Source organism: Phascolarctos cinereus, unplaced genomic scaffold (genome assembly GCF_003287225.1).
Source record: "Phascolarctos cinereus isolate Bilbo 61053 unplaced genomic scaffold, phaCin_HiC Scaffold_726;HRSCAF=1367, whole genome shotgun sequence".
NCBI classification, from domain to species: domain Eukaryota; kingdom Metazoa; phylum Chordata; class Mammalia; order Diprotodontia; family Phascolarctidae; genus Phascolarctos; species Phascolarctos cinereus.
The window spans coordinates 3,757,442-3,775,196 of NW_027556098.1; the positions used below are offsets into that span (position 1 = coordinate 3,757,442).

Sequence of the window (17,755 nt, forward strand, 5' to 3'; positions counted from 1 at the left end):
ACTTAGTCAACAAGAACTTTTAAGCTCCTATCATGTACTGGGCAAGTTGCTAGGCATGAAAGATATAAAGACAAAGAAAACAAAACAGTGCCTACCTTGGAAAATAAATGTTCGGCAATTTTTATTGCCTCATTTTGTCAGGGTTTTCTAATTTAAGAAGGTCCCTCAGCTTGAACACTAAAGCATTAGAGAGATGCACGTCAAACATACTTCTCATGTTTGGTTCACAAACAGGTACTCTTCACTGGGGACAATAGATGTTTTTCTGAAAAGATAAATCAATCACATTTTAAGTAAACCACCTCCCAGTGTAAAGAAACACTGAAGAGGAAATAGTTGATAAAAATGAACAATCATCTTGTTTGTTTGTTTGTTTTGCTTTGGAAAACCAAAGTCATCTATTTGACTTGCTGAAGGCTGGCTATGCCTGCAAACTAGAGCTTAGGGCTATGTCCTCCATTCATTCATATTTCTGAAACATCTCCCTGGGTCAATTACAGTAGAAGATAGGAATGTAATGCTGTTATCTCTTCAAAATACCCACAGCTCAGTCCCTCATTCCCAGGTCCAAAACCAGCTTCTCAAGGGTTTCAGGTGTTCTCTGCAACATGGAGACCCAAACTGGGGATTGGGGGGGGGGAAGGGGTGAGAGGAGCTGAAAGCTCTCATGGACCATTCGAGGGTGAGTGAGAGCCCAATCTAAAGCTACCTTTCTTGGGGCAATTCTACACATAACCCTCATGGCAGACATGATTGCCATTGATGAGGCTGAAGGTGGCCATGGACTGGTTGGTGCTCTTGAGTGAGGTCATGCACGTGGTACTCCTGCCGGTACTCTGGGACCTCCTGAGCAGTCCCTGCCTGCAGCAGGAGAACTGGGAGTTGAATTGTTTCCTGAAACTCTTGCTCAGCAAATAGAGAGCAAAGGGGTTCACACAGGAGTTGGCGAAGGCGAGGAGCCGGGCGCAGATACTAGTGACAAAGTGCAGCATGGAGATGTCCACCTCCGAGTAGTGGTAGGAGCGGTACAGGTAGATGATGTGGTTGGGCAGCCAGCAGACGGCGAAGAGAGCTACGAACACCAGCACCGTCTTGGCCAGCCGCTTTCGGGATTCGATCTGAAGAGACCAAAGGAGAGACAGACAAGCAGAAGCCCAGGGATTAAAATGCAATTCACTAAGACAGAAAAAGGATGACAATGTATCAGCCACAAGGAGGGCTTAAAACAAAGCTGAGTACACGGCTTGAAGGATTACATGTAGCAATCGCGACAAGGGCCCTGGAGGGTTTATTGGCTCTGCTCATTTGCGGTTCCTTACTCCACACCAAATATTCATTTCCTGTAAAGCTACCATGAGACCGCTATGTTGGCTAGTCACATGGCCGGACCTAGGATTCTACCTGTGTCTCTTATTCTGTTTCCTTGACAAGTTCCACATTCTGACCATTCAGCAGGATTTGCAGTAGAAGTAGGATAAACCCACCTTTTCCTACCTCTTGCTCTTTGAACACAAGTCCATCTGTGTTGCTGATGGGTCTATGCCAGTGACAGCCTCAAGTGGGGAGGTAAGACAGTGGGTATTGTGGTAGTGAGTGTCCATGCCTTCCTTACATTATAGGATCCTGGATCCATAGGTAAAAGGGACGTTGGAGGCCATCTGATCTGACTCCCTACCACCCTTATTTTGCAGATGAGGAAACTGAGACCTGAGGAGGTTAAGTGATTTGTCCAATGGTAGACAGGTATTAATTTACCAAGCAGGGTTCTGAACCCAGGTTCACTAACTCAAAAAAAATTAGCATACTTTCCACTATATCATGTTGCTATCTCTAAGACAAGTAAATCACAGTATAACATTAACAGTAGAGGAAGAGGGAGGCTAGGTGGCACAGTGAATAGAGTGGAGTACAGAAGACTCATCTTCATGAGTGCAAATCTGGCCTCAGACACTAGCTGTGTGAACCTAGAAAAATCACTTTAATCCTTTTGCCTCAGTTTCCTCCTCTGTAAAATGAGTTGGAGAGAGAAATGGCAAACTACTCTAGTATCTTTGCCAAGAAAACCCCTAATGAGGTCGTGAAGAGTCAGAAATGACTGAAAACAACTGAATACAAGTATAGGAAGGATGACTTGATAGGAATTAGTTACTGATAGCATTCACTACATAAGTGGCATAGGTGATGTTCAGAATAAGGGAACTATGCCCTGATGCTGGCCTTCACCACTGACTTGATCCCAAGAGTAGGGATGACCTTACTTTAAAAAAAATATTCTATACATTTTTTTACCTATATGGGTAGACTACTCTTTCTCAAACTATTTCTGCAACTCTTTGGCTACTGAGGCCCAGAATTCCATCACACTCCATTCAGTTCTTTAAAGTAAAGCCTTGTTGGCAACCAGTTGTTCTTTAAAACAGAGAATCAACTAATTAATCCCTGTTAATCATTAATTTAGCATAAGTTACTTTATCAGGTTCATTTCCTCCTTGGTCAACAATTCTAATCAAATCATAGATAGATGATAAGAGAAAAGGAGAGGTAATTTTGGACTGTGGGACGTAGGGGAGTGTAAGTCTAGTTGACCCACTCCACTGGGGAGCTGTGTGTGAGCACTGAACCCTGGAGGTGGTGGGGTAGGGTGGCATGGAGGGACAGCAGTTTCAAAGTAAGTTGTGTGGGAAATGACCTATTTCACTCTTTTTGGTCCATTGAAAAATAGACTCACAAGAGGGAATTGTGACACAGTGGATAGAGAGCTGGTCTTGGAGCCAGAGAGATGTTGGTTCAAGTCTCACCTCTGACACATCCTGGCTATAGGACCCCAGGAAAGTGACATAAACATCCAGTGCTCTAGGCAACTCTGTAAGACTGTATGTAAGTCACAGAGAAGGTGCCAGCTTGTCTTTGTAGAGGGAGTTTTCACATTGGAGAGTTTCCTAGATCAATTAAATCACAGGTGCAGTCTCTATTGATGAAACACATTGTTTTGCTTTTGCATCTCTTTGGGTTGGATGAGGCTCTCTGGTACCTATACCATTTCCCATACAATTTATATGGAATCTACTGTACCCACATTTTACAAACACAGTTTTCAGAAATGTAAAAATCTTTGGACATAATGTTAGATTCAATGACTTGGAGTTTTATATAAAAGGCCATGCATCAAAATGACAATGTTAGTAGAAAAAAAAATAATCAAATTCAGCGTAGTGGCTGTAAAGAAATGGGCCCACTATTAAATTGTTGATAGAATGACAGAAACTGGCAACACTCAGTAAGTTACAATAATGATCATGCCCTAAGGGCAGCTAGCTGGCACAGTGGGTAGAGCTCTGGCCTTGGAGTCAGGAGGACATGAGTCCAAATCCAGCCTCTGACACTTGACACTGACTAGCTGTGTGACCCTGAGCAAGTCACTTAACCCCGATTGCCTCACCAAAAAGTAAAAAAAAATAAAAATGAAATAATGATTATGTCCTTTGAGCCAATGATCCCATTACTAGGACCATATTAAAAGAATGCTATTAAAAGGAACCAAAAAAACCACCACTTACCTATGTAGAAATATTTATAGGAGCTTTATTTATTTTTAGGGAATTTGGGTTAAATGACTTGCCCAGAGTCACACAGATAGTAAGTGTTAAGTGCTTGGTCTGAGGCCAGATATGAACTCACATTCTCCTGACTTCAGGGCCCCTGCTCTATCCACTGTGCCACCTACCTGCCCCTATAGGAGCTTTATTAATAAAATAGCAAAAGAGTGTAAACACCTGATATATTTAGGAATTGGGAAATAGCTGGATAAACTGCAGTCTTTCAATATAATGAAATATTATTGTACCATAAAAAAGACTAAAGAGGAAAGAGAGAAATATGGAAAAAACTTATATGAAGTGATTCAGAGTGAAGAATGCAGAATCAGAATTATAGCCCACTGACTATAAAAGAATCAACAATAAAATATGGTTATATAGAAGAAAAAGAGTGAGAAAAGCAGAAATAATATCACTTTGGTAAACTGCACATAATATTTGTCCCTTTAGCAAACTAAATAATTTGAAATTTTTTATTTTACATGTGGTTTTCTCTTTTTTGTTTATTTTACTTTTAAATGGTTGCTTATAATAAAAAATTATTTTGAAATAATTTACATAAAGAACACACTTTTCAAAGAGCATGGGCAGTTTTCCTTGACCCTGTGGACAGCTTTCTGTTTTATGAAATGACTTAGATGCATCTTTTTGGGGGCCTGGACTATACGTCATCCCCAAATACTATATGTCCCACATTTGGGACAGCTAGTTGCTGGGTTCTTTGATTGGGTTTATAAGTATCCTCAAATCACATTCAAGGCCTATGCCCTAGACAGAGCCTTTCTACCCAAGCCAGGCCACTGGTGTGTTGCTTGCATGGATATTCTCACAATTCTATAGATTGAAACTTTATTTTGTGGGGGGAGGAGGTTGGGAGATAAAGGGAAGTCTAATTTTTTAGCGTCTTCAACTATGGTCTCTTCCACTTCAGCCTCTCTCCTTACTTTGCAACAAAATGCAAGGCTCAAGCAGTTTTTCCTTAACAGGTGGTAGTATTCAAATTGATTGAATAAAATATATATTGATAGTAAACATTTAAGAAAGAGATATCACTTATTAGATTTACTTTCGACACTCCCTCTCCCAATCAAGTGACTTTCTCTAGACTGGCAAGATCAGTTTCCATAATTTGCTTAGACTGAATTTTAACTGAGAGGGCTCTTCATGGTGAAGGGGCAAAACAGGGTATTTTTGATTTTATCCTTTATTTTCAGGGTTGCTCCAGAAGAATTGGATTGGCACATGGGTAAATGGAAATGGAGGCAGTGTCTTGATTCCCCTCTCCCCTACTACTTTGGCTATTGATGGTTAATTAGGCATATAAATATACTAATTTAAAATACATTAGTGGCAGCATGGAAAGTGAATAGACAGTCAGGCTTGGAATTTAGGAAAAACTAGGTTCAAATCCTATTTCTGACATATGCTGGCTATGTAATCAGGGGAAAGTTATTTAACCTCTCAGTGCCCTAGGTAACCCTCTATGATAAGTTACAGAGGAGGTGCTGACCTGCATTGGTAGAACAAATTTCCTTACAAGGAGATCTCTACACCCAAGTGTGGTATGGGACCCTGAGACCCTTTTAGGGGGTCTTCGAGGTCAAAGCATTTTCATAGCAATACCAAGATGTTTTAATTTCTAATACATTAGGCATGGATAGATAAATCCCACGTAAAAAGTTCTTTAGGGAACTTGATAATTGTAAAGAGTGTAGAAAGGTCTGGACACCAAAAAGTTTGAGAACTGCTGCCCTATACAGATGAAATCACAGATTTGGACCAGAATAAACAAATAAAACCCCTCAAAAATACACTACAAATAAAATATTATTATTATTAATATTATTATCAAACATTATCATCATCATCATCATCATCATTAGTGAATGTTATCCTTAAAGATCTGAAGGGGTGTCTGCCTCACATGACCTCAATATATGGTTTCATGAAAACAGTTTCAAGTAATATGATTGTCTTGCTTCTGTTGTAAGAGGAAAAGCCATTTTTCTAATGGTAGAACAACGGAAGGAAATGGATATTCCTCCCTGAGGAGCGATTTCAGAGGACAATTTCATTGAAGTCTCCCCTCCGACCCTACCACCTCCATAACCTTGACAACAAATTGAATGTTGTAAGGGGAAGCCTGCAATTGAGCCAACTCTTTACTGAAGTGGTGTCTGTATTCTTTTCTGCCCTGAAGGCTGGAACTTATACATCTAAGCCGTAAAGAAAGGGGGTAAGGAGAATAGCACTCATCAGCAGGATCTCAGTTTTTACCAGTTTCTTCTCAGGAATGAAATCGTGGACTTCTCTTTCTGTAGCTGGTCTTGGTGCATGTTGCAGGGGGAGGTGGGGGTGGGGCACACATGAATGTGGAAAGACGATTTGAATAATTTCCTTAAGTGTTTTACTAGGCTCTTATCTGTTAAAGAACAATTATGCAGGACAAGGTGGATTATTCTTCCAAGCCAGCCTCCCTCCCAACATAGGAGTTCAGGCTCTTTCAGTGGATCCAGCCTCTTGGTTGATGATACATGGCAAAGTCAAGGAGGGAGGAGGGAGATATTAGGAGTCAGTTCATTCATCTTATTCCCTTCCTCACAGGACTGTCTTTACTTCATCAATTTAGGATCGTCAATTAAGGATTGGAGGGGATGTAGAAGTTACGTAGTTCAACCGTCTCATTCTACAAATGGGGAAACTAAGGTTAAGCTACTCACTCAAGGTCACATAGGTAGCAAATAGCAAAGCCAGGATTTGAACCTCAAGTACTTTGACAAGTTTAGTACTCACCCCAAAAGGATTACACGAGATAATGGATCTGAATGTATGTATATATTGGGCTATTTCTTCTTTGCAACTAAGTATTAGAACTAACTGTTCTAAAGGTGAAAGAACCCTGAGCTGGAACTCAAAAAGAGCTGGGATTGAGTCTCAGCCCTGATACTTATCAGAGAATTAATGACTTGGAAATTGCTGTTCATCCTTCGTTTTCAAAGAGGATCAATGACATCATAGTGTGACCGCTTGGCTTGTACATGAATTGGATTGAAGGCAGAGGTGCACAGAGTTGTCAGTTTCATTCTTTGTTTCAGACTCATCAAAGTCCAGTGGCGAGACCGAAGTCAAGACAACTGGCAACGGCCCAGAATGCACATGGATGACCTTGGCGTCTTCAATGTCTGACCAAGCTCTAAGCACTCCACAGCACCTACTTCAGCTGCCTTCATGGCTGTTGGAACCAGTTGTTCTCATCTGCCCATTCTGATGGGGGAGCTCTTAGACATCCCCCTGACTCACTGAAGGGTTTGAGGCCTGCTGGTTACCCTCAGCCTCATTTAGTCTAGCTGCCAAAACGATTTTATCAGGTTTTACTGCTAATGTACGTGCTACAGCTTCCTGGAGCCATAGGTGAGAGTTGGGTGACAAGTGGTCACCAAAGGTGGAGGGGCAGCTTGGAAAAGGGCTCAGCAAGCCCTCACACCAGAGGTGCTAGGCTTCTCTGAACACCCATACACTCCAGATTAGAAATAGGAAGAAACAGAGATTCAAGAGTCCAACTCCCTCATTTTACAGATAAATAAATCCAGCATTTGAACTCAGTTCCTCTGACTCCAAATCTAGCACTTTTCCCACTGCACCACAAACTATGTGGCCTTGGGAAATCCATTTAACTAATTTGAGCCTCAGTTTTGTTTTTTTTTAAATCTGTGGAATAGACATCATTATGAAGATGAAAAGAGATGGCATAGGTAAAGTGTTTTGTAACTGTAAAGTGCTACATGTGAATATTAGCTATTATTATTTCTTTACTTCCCTCTACTACAATCTCTCCTTCCAAAAAATAAATACTTATCACAATAATTTGATTATCTGTTCCCATCAATACTTCACACAGTGTCAAGTAAGACACTAAGAATAAGCCTCACTACATTTTCAGGATGTTAGGAGAAGGGGAGTAACCAATATATTTGTCAACCACCTCCTAAATCTCAGGTTGAAATTAAACAGTTCTTTTATAAAAAAAAATCACAAACAAATCTTTCATGTCTCATCAACTTCTTAGATGAATATAATAGTTACTTAATTATCATATCTTTAAAAGAGGCTGAACTAATTTTAAGTGTTATAGGTACCTAGGTTACCTATACATAAGACAATGCTTCCTAAAAATTTTGCGTCCACTTGGACCATATAATCTAGCCTTTACCTACTGCACCATTCATCCAAAAATCACATCTGCCTGGTATGAAACCACCTGGTATGTATCCACCTATACATTATTCATTAGTTGCCAAAGAGATCCAATTCATAGCCCAAAGACACCCCTAGTGAGAAATAAATGCATCTTAAAAGAACCTACCTGCCTTCTGACATGTATATTCCCTTCCACTGGCAAATTGTAAGCACTCCGGATCAAATTCTTGGCAATGAAATAGTAATATACTGAAATGATGAACAAAGGAATAATGTAGAAGATCAGGAAGGAAGCCATTGAATGGATTTTGGGGTGCAGATCGTTGGAATGGGGGTATGGTGCACAGCTGACAAAGGTTTGATTGGTGCTTTGCTCATAAAAAGGGTGCAGATCAGAGAATATGGCTTCAGGAATGGCAAGCAGCATGGAGATGATCCAGATAAAAGCCGCCTTCAAGCAGATCTTCAACAGGGCATGGGAGGCTTGGATATCCATTGGTCGAACGATAGCTTTATACCTAGGGCCAAGAAAGAGAAACATTCATGTTCTGAGAATTGTCTTTTTATTTTTACTTTTATGCCATGCACCTTCATCACAAAGTATCCATCAATGACATCCCATTTGCATACTTTGTGGAAGGTAAAGTCATTTTAAGAAAAACAACGACAAGAGCGCTTCTTTTCAGGGTTTTGTGGCAGACAGAGTGCTGGGCTTGGAGTCCAGAAAGACTCCAAAGCTTGCCTTTGCATGGGTGTGACCATGGGTCAGTCACAGAACCTCCTTGAGCCTCAGTCACTTCATCTATAAAGTGGAGATAATAATATTTGCCTCTTGATCCCATCAGGGTTGTTATGATAATAAAATCAAATGAGATAATGTCTGTAAGATGTTTTGCAAAACTTAAAAACTTGAAAATGCTGGTTATGTTAAACCACTACTAAAACAAGTATAGATATGATATTTATAAAGGAAATAGGGAGAGGGAATATTTGTTTAACCTAAGGCAAATTCTAAGTATTTGCATATCATTTTAGTATTTGCAAACTGCCCTTTGAGTTTGAGAGAATACTGAATCAAGTAAGTCATACATGACCGTAGGATCATAAATTCAGAGGTAGAAAGGACCTTGGAAGTCATCCTGTCCAGCTCTTTCACTTCACAGGTAAGAAACTGGGGTCTAGCTAGGTGAAATGAGTCACTTAAAATAACACAGATCTTAAATGGCAGATTTTAACTGAGGTCCTCTGACTCCAAATCCATCACTTTTTCCATGGTGCATTAGAACCTTACCATTAGCACAATCTGCTCCATGATGGAAGGTGGAGTACCATGGTTACAACTTGGAGCTTGATGCTATCTATGTCGGGGTAGAAGCATGGCACCCTGGAAGTTGGCATGCCAGGATAAAGCCTTGATCTATCAGTTCTGGGTATGGCTTCAATGATGATAGGGGATAAGGGAGTTTACTGCTGTCTTATCTATCACGGTACTTTATAGCACAGCACCTCCCTTTCCTTTTCCTCCTCCCCCTATGGCATTGCAGATCCAGTATGTTTTATTTTACTTTCTCTTGACAATTTTCATTAGTTCAATGTAAGTTTTCCCTCTTGTATGCTTTCTTTCCATCACAATTTTTTTTCTTGCTTGCTTAGTATAATGGGAAGAAGATGCCATGTTTAATATTCAAATTGTGAATATTGGCAGCCTGATATTTTTCTGGTGTCTATTCACACTCTGATGGGAAATACATGATGGAAAGAAATGACTATGGATTCAATAATGAATTCCAAAATTAATTTTAGATAAGATGGAAAGCAAGTACTATGAATTATTGAATTCATAGCAGTAATTTTTCATTCAATAGATATTCTTCATTTACTACTAACAGAGTCAGACCCATCACTGACAGATCAAGTCTTTACCCTGAGGTGCTAAGATCTAGGTGATGCTTCTACCACTGGCATAGGATCAACTTGTCCAACCAGCACCTTTCATTGGTTCAGTCGAAGTTTGATAACCATCCACCTCCCTGACAAGGGTGTAATGGTCTAATGAGAAGAGTCTCTCTTATCTCAGGGCTGACTCCATTGTGCTTTATGGTCTAGGAGCAAAAAGGAGAGCTGATGGCAACGATATTACCTGGGCTGCTGTCTCCCTCCTTTCCCACATCCTTAACCGCAGTAAAATCCTTGGAGACAAGGAGTGTCTCACAGTTCAGCAGCTGGTCACCAAGGACAGCACCCAGAACAGAATCAGAGCTCAGTTTTGGGTAAAATAAACAATCAATCCACTAGCATTGTCCTTACAGCGACTCCCTCTTCACCTGTTGTAATGAACTGAGGGGGCTCTACCTCAGAATCGAGATCTGCATGGGCATTGACACAACATTGTTAGGTTAAACTTGTAGTCAGTTTAGCTTCTCTATACTTGGAAATCTCCATGTATTAGCTAGTTAGTTCCTACTCCCAGCTCGTCTTATCCTATAATTTAAAATTGCTTTTTGCCTATGTAAAACCCACTCCCTTGCTACATCTCCCCATGTTCTGCTCTCTGTCCAACCTAGCCACAATTCCTAGTTTTTCTATTCTCCTCTGACCTCTGTTTATACAGTGCCCAATCTATTGTTATAAACTCTCTTTCATCTTCTCATATTTTCTCCTCACAGTCCCTCCACATCTTCCATGCTCATTGAACCTTAGCTTTCTCCTGAATATGCCACATCTCTTGGTACTGTCTACAACTGATCCTTTTCACACATTCTATGGCACAAAGGGCCAGGAAGAAGAGTTGCATTCTCCCCACATCTGTTTCTTCACTCAGCCCTTTCCTTACTTTCATTAAAATTCTTTCCACCCTAGACAAGATACTTGGTGTAGCCATCTGTGGCTATACCAAGGTGGCTCCATCTAAGTGGACCACTGTCCCTCATTCCTAATTAGGTCAGTTACCTCCTATCAGCATTCTTCTCCACTCTAAGCCCTGTTCCCTTTAAACACTCTAGCTTCCAAGTTCCTCAAACTTTTCAACACCCATTATTTGTCTCTGGTCTATGCCATCTGTTTAGCTCATGCCTTAACCTCCTCTTTTGATCTATTCCCATCACCAATTTTCATTAATTATAATTGACCCAGAAGGCAGAATTCCTAGTTTCTGATTATCCTGTGGGTTGTGCAAAAAATTTACATTAAAAAGGAACCATATTATTTGAAAAAAATTGGGAATCACTGACTAAGTGACATCTAGAAAAGTCCAATAGCCAGTTTTCTTCTTTTCTTATATATCTATAAATAATCTTCCACTTCCTTACGAAGGATTGTGGGAATAACAGTCAAGGATCATTCCATGAGTGGACCAATAATTATTTATTCATGATACTTTGAACAAAGCAATTCAGTTGCAATGTATTCCCCACCTTTAATGTTATCTTCCTCCTCTCAGTTTATATGAATTCTATATTTTGTATATCACCAAGCTGAAGTTCTACTCTTCATTGAAGCCTTCCCTTACCACTTTAGACTCTTCTTCCCCAGAACTCTCCAACATTTATTATCTATACCAGGGTTTTCTAACCCAAACTATACTATGGACTAATAAAATATGTGTATTTTCCTACTTCGGATCATTCTGCCTTCAATAGCATTAGCAGGTGGGCTTTTAGCAATTTGGGGAAGGAACTATTAGCTGTGGATAAATGAGGAGATGTGAATGGGAAAGCAAAATACAGGATGAGGAGTCAGATTTTTATCTGAATTTTTTTTTTTTGAGAAATGAGGGTGATAATGGATGGTGATTTTTTTGGTATAGGGCATTCCCAATTGAGAGAACTTCCTCTATTAATGCAGGTTGACAACTTCTCTTCAATCTGTAGTCTTAAAGAGTTCCCTAGATCACTAAAAAGTTAAATGACTTTTCCAGGATCGCACGGTCAGTATGAATAAGAGGCATGACTTGAGCCCAGCTGTTTAGTGGCCTCTATGTCTACTACAACATGCCTCTTCTCACAGTCCAGAAATAAGAACCTTTGGTAATAAGAGATAAACATAGGAGATCTGTCATACTAAAATTTTTACAGATAGGAAGTCAAGTCCAACTTTACGGACTTGTTCAGTTGGGATTACACTTATTATTATGTCTGCAGTACATAAAGAAATGATATGAGACACAGCATGGTACTGTGGGAAGAGTAATATATATCCAGACAGAAGTTCTGGTTCTAATTATGGCTTTGCCACTTATTATCAGAGTAACCTTGGATAAGTTATTGAAAATTGTGTTGATTCAGTGACCCATTGTTCCCAGCCTTGTTTGTCAATCAGCGTTAGGGACGAGTCACCCAGTTGTCTGATACACCAAGTCACCCCCCCACCTGTGACCTTTGTACCCCTACCTGCAAATTGTCACATTCTAGCTACCTTGGAGAGGAGCTGAGATGGAAAGGCTCAATCTCTTTTGCCTATCTGAATTATCTTAAAGTTATCTATAAAAGCTGACACCACATTAAAGCCATTGCTAATCTTCAGTGAACCGCCCTTAATGTGTTGCTACTTTGACATACTTATTATAAACTGCTTTTAATTCTCTTTGTCTGAGTGTTGCCTCATTAATCAGGGTGAAAGCCCAAACGAAGAATTTTCCTTTCAACAACTCTCCCTCTCTGGGCTTAGTTCCTCATCCATAAAATGAGGCAGTTGTATTGGATAAAGTCTGAGGTCCCCTCCAGCTCAAAATCTATGATCCTATTGTATACCTATACCTACCATGAAATGGAGGTTAATTAGAGCATGCTTTCTCCTTAAAAACATTCCTGCTTTGCTTTTTATTATATAAAACTTGAAGAAATAGAGGAATCGGCTTTCTTCCAGGCTGAGTTCTAGGACCTTTAGGTATAAAATGACTGACTGACAGAATGAATGAAAAGGCACTTATTAAGTATTTACTACATGCAAAGCATCATTATTAAAGGTCGTACCCCTCCTTGCTTAATTATCTGCCATTCCTTGCTGAAGCCAGTAGGCTTCTTAATTGTTTGTTTTTATCTTTGCTCTACATAGAATGTGAAGTTCTAGAGAATGTAACTTCTCTGTCTCTCTGTCTCTGTCTCTCTCTCTGAATACATACATACATACATATATACATATGTGTGTGTGTGTGTGTGTGTGTGTGTGTGTGTGTGTTAGATTAAGGAGAAAACAAACTTGCTCCTCTGAATACTGAACTATGCCTGCAACTATTTATGCAAACAAAACAAATCCCCTTTTTTTTGCCTTTTTGCCCCCAGGAAAAAATTTTTGAAGGAAGGACTTATACAAATGAAGGAAAGTTTTTTGAAGAATGGACTTACATGAATGCAAAGTAGTGATTATCTTGGCATATAACCAAAATATGCACTACTGCCTACTTCAACAAAATCTCATTAGCAGGACAATATGTTATAGTGTACAGAGTTCAAAACTTGGCCCAAGACCAATGAATACTCTATCTACAGATCTGGCAAATCACTAGAAATTAAATCACAAAGCATTTCATTGAACTATACTAACAAAACCTAATGAATCTGTGCAATGAGAAACAGTTTCTCTCACAGATTTCTGCTCCAGTCGAGAAAAGGGGAAAAAAATCCCTGAGAAGGAAACTTGTGCTCCAAAGACAGTGGTAAGAGTTCTACCTTGGGTTACTGATGGAACTGTTATCTGAGCCATTTTTTGGCTCTTTAGATATCAATCACTGAGACTCAGGTAGAGTTGTTCACAGTCAGCTCTACCTTGGTAGTCATAGCTCAATTCTAAAGTGACCTTTCTGCCATCAGCAACTAAAGTCCCATCTCTGTGGCCATTGCTTTGTGCAGATGTCACACTTCTCTTTGGCCCAGAAAAGCTTCATTCCTCTTCTTCTTTCTTCTGTTTCTTTTTCTGTTTCAGATAAATAGTCTGCATGCTACTGATAATTCTCTTTTGCAATCAATTCTTTTGGGATCTATCCAGAACCATGTGCCATGGAGCTATATGTGTATTAGATGGCTAGATAAACAGACAGACATAGAGGATAGATAGAAGTAGACAGAGATCAACAGACATAGATGATAAATATAGATGATAGATAAATAATAGGTGATGGGCAGACACAGGCATAGATTGATGATAAATAGATAATAGATAGGTAGCATCTATTAAGTACTTACTATATGTTAGGTATTGTGCTATAAATACAAGAAAATAAAATCATACCTATCTCGAGGAATTTACATACTAATGGCAAAAGACAGCACATGCAAGGGAGGTGAGGTGGGGGCAGGAAAAGATGTGCAGGAGCAATGAAACAGGCCAGGCAAGGGGAAAGAAGAAGATTCAGGAGTGGGGAGTCCAGGCTTGAGTGAAGTGAAGCATAGCTAGAGTCTTTCCTGAAAAGGTGGTCCCAGGGAGGGAGTCAGCAGTCAGGAGAGGAGTGCTTTAGGCTGGAGGTTTCCCTAGGGTGGTAATATTGTAGGGGAGGAGAAAAAAACAGTCAGATAATTCAGGTGTGAGAGCTATTCTTTTCCATGTTTTACCACTTCACTAAAGTTATAGCAAAAGAAACCCCTCAGGCAGAAATAATACTGCTTCTTCTCTTCTCTCCATCATCCTCACCATATTCTTGTCATCTTCTCGGTTGTTTTTATATGCATCCCCCAATTGGGATTTCCTTTTGTCTCACTCACAGATGACTTTGACTTCCCAAGTTGTAGGAAATGTGACCTGCAAAAAGGTCTGCACTTTCCACTGTCTCCTTCTGAATATGAGGTCAAACCCACTCCTCTCTTTGTACTCCTGTCATGCTGACTCTGAAAATTGGTGCCTGGATATTCAAATTTTTCTGAAGCCCCTTTCTGCCTCAGGAGAGGGGGAGCAGAGAGACAAAGAAGGGCATAAACTAGCTATTTGCCAGCACGGTAAATATTTGTCCTCATTAAAGATGTAAATGGAAAGACATTATTTATTTTTATTACAGCTATTAATATTATTAAAGACAACACCCTGGCTCCCAAACATGCAGAGTTAAGGGGAGGTAGAAACTTAGACATCAATTTGAAGAGACTCCCACATTACCTTTGGATGCTGAAGGAGGTTGAGTCATTTGGCAACCACTGACCAGTCAAGTATAAAAAAAGAGCTTAGATTTTTCACCATCTCGGTAGGATGACATAATTCTAGAACTTAATACTAAGTTGGTAAGTGATCTCTTGAGACTAGGCGTACCTAATATGAAATATTATAGCTTCTCGTCAGTATGCTTAAAATAGAAAAGAATAAACTCTGTAAATAAGTTAGGGCTTAGAAAGGGTGCAAACATTGAGGTATAAGTAGGTTATTGGCTATGCCTCAAAAAATGTCAGAGGGAAAACAAATTACAAAAGTCTTGTTAGGTTTCTTCGGCAAATTTATGAGTAGCAAAATTTCCACAACCCTGAACAGTGCTTTACTTGCTTCATCAAGAATACCGAAAATACAATGAGTATTTATACTTAAAGGATCCAGTGCCTATCCACAGTGAATGTTCTGATTTAGTAACTTGCCTATCCAATGGGATCTCACCGTATGAGAAATAAATGTTCTTCATTTATTTGGGTCTTCCTGGGAGGTAGCACGGCATAATGGATAGAGAGCTGGATTTGAGTGAAGAAGGACTAGATTTAAATCCCACTTCTGACACTTAACCAGCCTTACGACCATGGACAAGGCTTCTGTAAAATTGGGATGATACTATCTGTAGTATTTACCTCACAGGATTGTGAGGGTCAAGTGAGATAATGTATGGTGCTTTACAAACTCTAAATCATGTAAACACTAGTTGGCATCATCACATTTGCTAGGGTGATGTCATCAGCAGGACTTTTCTTCTGCCTATTTTTCAGTCTAGTCCCTGTTATGTGATCCTGGCAAACAACTTTGTCAAGCACAGGTTCATTTCTCTCTTCACAACAATAATCACATGATCCTGGAACAATGTTTCCTCTGTTGCTTTTTTCTCACAGAATCTTGTATGCTTTTAACACATGCAAAGGACACTTCTTGTGGAAGGTGAGCTTTTATCTTGTTTTGCCAAGTACAATATATTTTTTGAAATCAACAAACAAGAAATACAATAGAATTTTGCATTCTTTCAGTCAACTGCATGTCTGTGAAGGTATGGTCTGCTATAGTAAACACCATCTGTGACAAAAATGCCTTTTCCATTCTTTTATAAAGCTCATACTCAATACATGTAGTGAATAGTCTCAAAGTAGATGCCACAGACATAAGAATGGAGGATGGCTTTCAATAGGTACTGCATCAATAGTTACTAAGGTCAAATTCACTGATCTTTGTGAGCAATGATATCAGCCGTGATGATTTCTGTTCTGTTGAAATCTTCCTCACTTTGAAGTGTCTTGGAAGTGGATCCTCAAGAGCCATTAAAATTGTATTACCTCCACCACGAGTTTCTTTTGCATGTCCTTGGAGTGACAGCCATTCTTCCTTTTCCCCCCACAGTCCGTTTCCACTTCCAGAAGTCCTGACAATGAGATGTTAGAGGCCAATGTTGTAGTTCTGCTTCCACATGTCTATTTGTTGTCCCCCTTCCATTTTTGTCTATCGTTGTTCTTCAGCTGCTTTGACATAGTGAAGTCTCAGACCCAGCATTCTGCAGACTTGCTTATTCTTCCACTGATATTGCTGTTTTGGAGAGGCAAAATGATCTTTCATTGTCTGTTCTGTAAGGTTTGTAATGTTCCCTTTGAGCTTGTACTCTAAGTTGGTGCTGCCTTGTCTTGTCATGTATCCTCACTTGCCAAAATGATCAGGTCTTTTCTCCCTTTAGTTGTTTCTGGGATCTTTGTCCTTTTTGATGTGGTGACATATCGGTTAAACTTTTCTAAGACATGATATTAGAGTGTAATTCTTTAATTTTAATCCATTTCCTCCTTTTCTAAATAAGAAGCTTGTTTCAAATGGCTAGGTTGGTGTCATTATCATTGTTCATAGTATACATTTTAATCTTTATCCTTTTAACTACAGGAATATTGATTTCAATGATTTGACTGCACATGCATTACTGATTCTGAAATGACCCCCCTATCAATGATTGGTCTTGTCCTCTCTGCCAAGATTTGGTCAGGCTCTTGACCTCCAGGATCAAATGTGAACTCCTCTGCTTGGCATTTAAAGCTCCTTTCAACCTGGCCTGTTCCTTCCTTTCCAGTTCACTCACTCTTTGATATAGTAACATTGGCTTATTTGCAGTTTCTTGCACGGGAAACTCCATCTCTTCTCTCTCTCTGACATTTCATTGACTTCTCCCTGTCATTCCCTCTTTACTTAGCTTCTGTAGGAGGCCTTTCTTGCTTCTCCCCTCATCGTTCTACCCTAAGGGTTAACACCTCGCCTATGAGCTTACCTTCCATATACTATACAAAAATCCTAGTTATTTAGGATTAGAGTGGGAGCCCCTTGAATGCAGGGATTACTTTTGCTTTTCTTCGTATCCCATTCACTTAGCATAGTGCCTGGTACTATAACTGACTGACTGACTTGTATTAGTCATTACTTCCTATCCAATCCAATCCAAACATTTATTAAGCACCTGCTATGTGCCTGGCACTGTGTTATGCACTGGGGATGCAATTAATAAAAAGACAGTCCCTGCCCTCAAAGAGCTTACAATCTAAAGGGGGAAACAACACACAAAAGAAGGCAGGAAAGGAGGAGGACTGGGGGAATCTGGTGCTGAGGCATGTTGTGTGGAATTGAAACTAGGCTGAATAGCAGATGCAAAGTGGAGTGGTCTGAGTGTCTAATTTCTGCCCTCTACAAAGGAAGGCACTGGGGGGAGTTTGATACACAGCCCTTAGGCCTCCAACCAGAGAGGAGAGAAGGCTGAGGGAGGTGGTATCGATTAAGGCTTGAGTTAGCAGCAGGATGGGCAGTTTAGAAGTGATAAGTTTCTC

At 39.9% G+C, this 17,755-nt stretch overlaps 1 protein-coding gene across 1 annotated transcript in view; it reads right to left on the reverse strand.

Moving 5' to 3' along the window:
• Positions 1-709: 709 nt before the first annotated feature.
• Positions 710-17,755, reverse strand: part of GRPR (gastrin releasing peptide receptor) — a 46,411-nt gene continuing 29,365 nt past the window's right edge. The window contains exons 2-3 of the mRNA XM_021007471.2: positions 7,960-8,311; positions 710-1,118 (exon numbers count right to left, since the gene is read on the reverse strand). Of these exons, the coding sequence (XP_020863130.1) occupies positions 726-1,118; positions 7,960-8,311 (745 nt within the window). The 3' untranslated portion in view covers positions 710-725. The remainder of the gene's footprint in view (positions 1,119-7,959; positions 8,312-17,755) is intronic.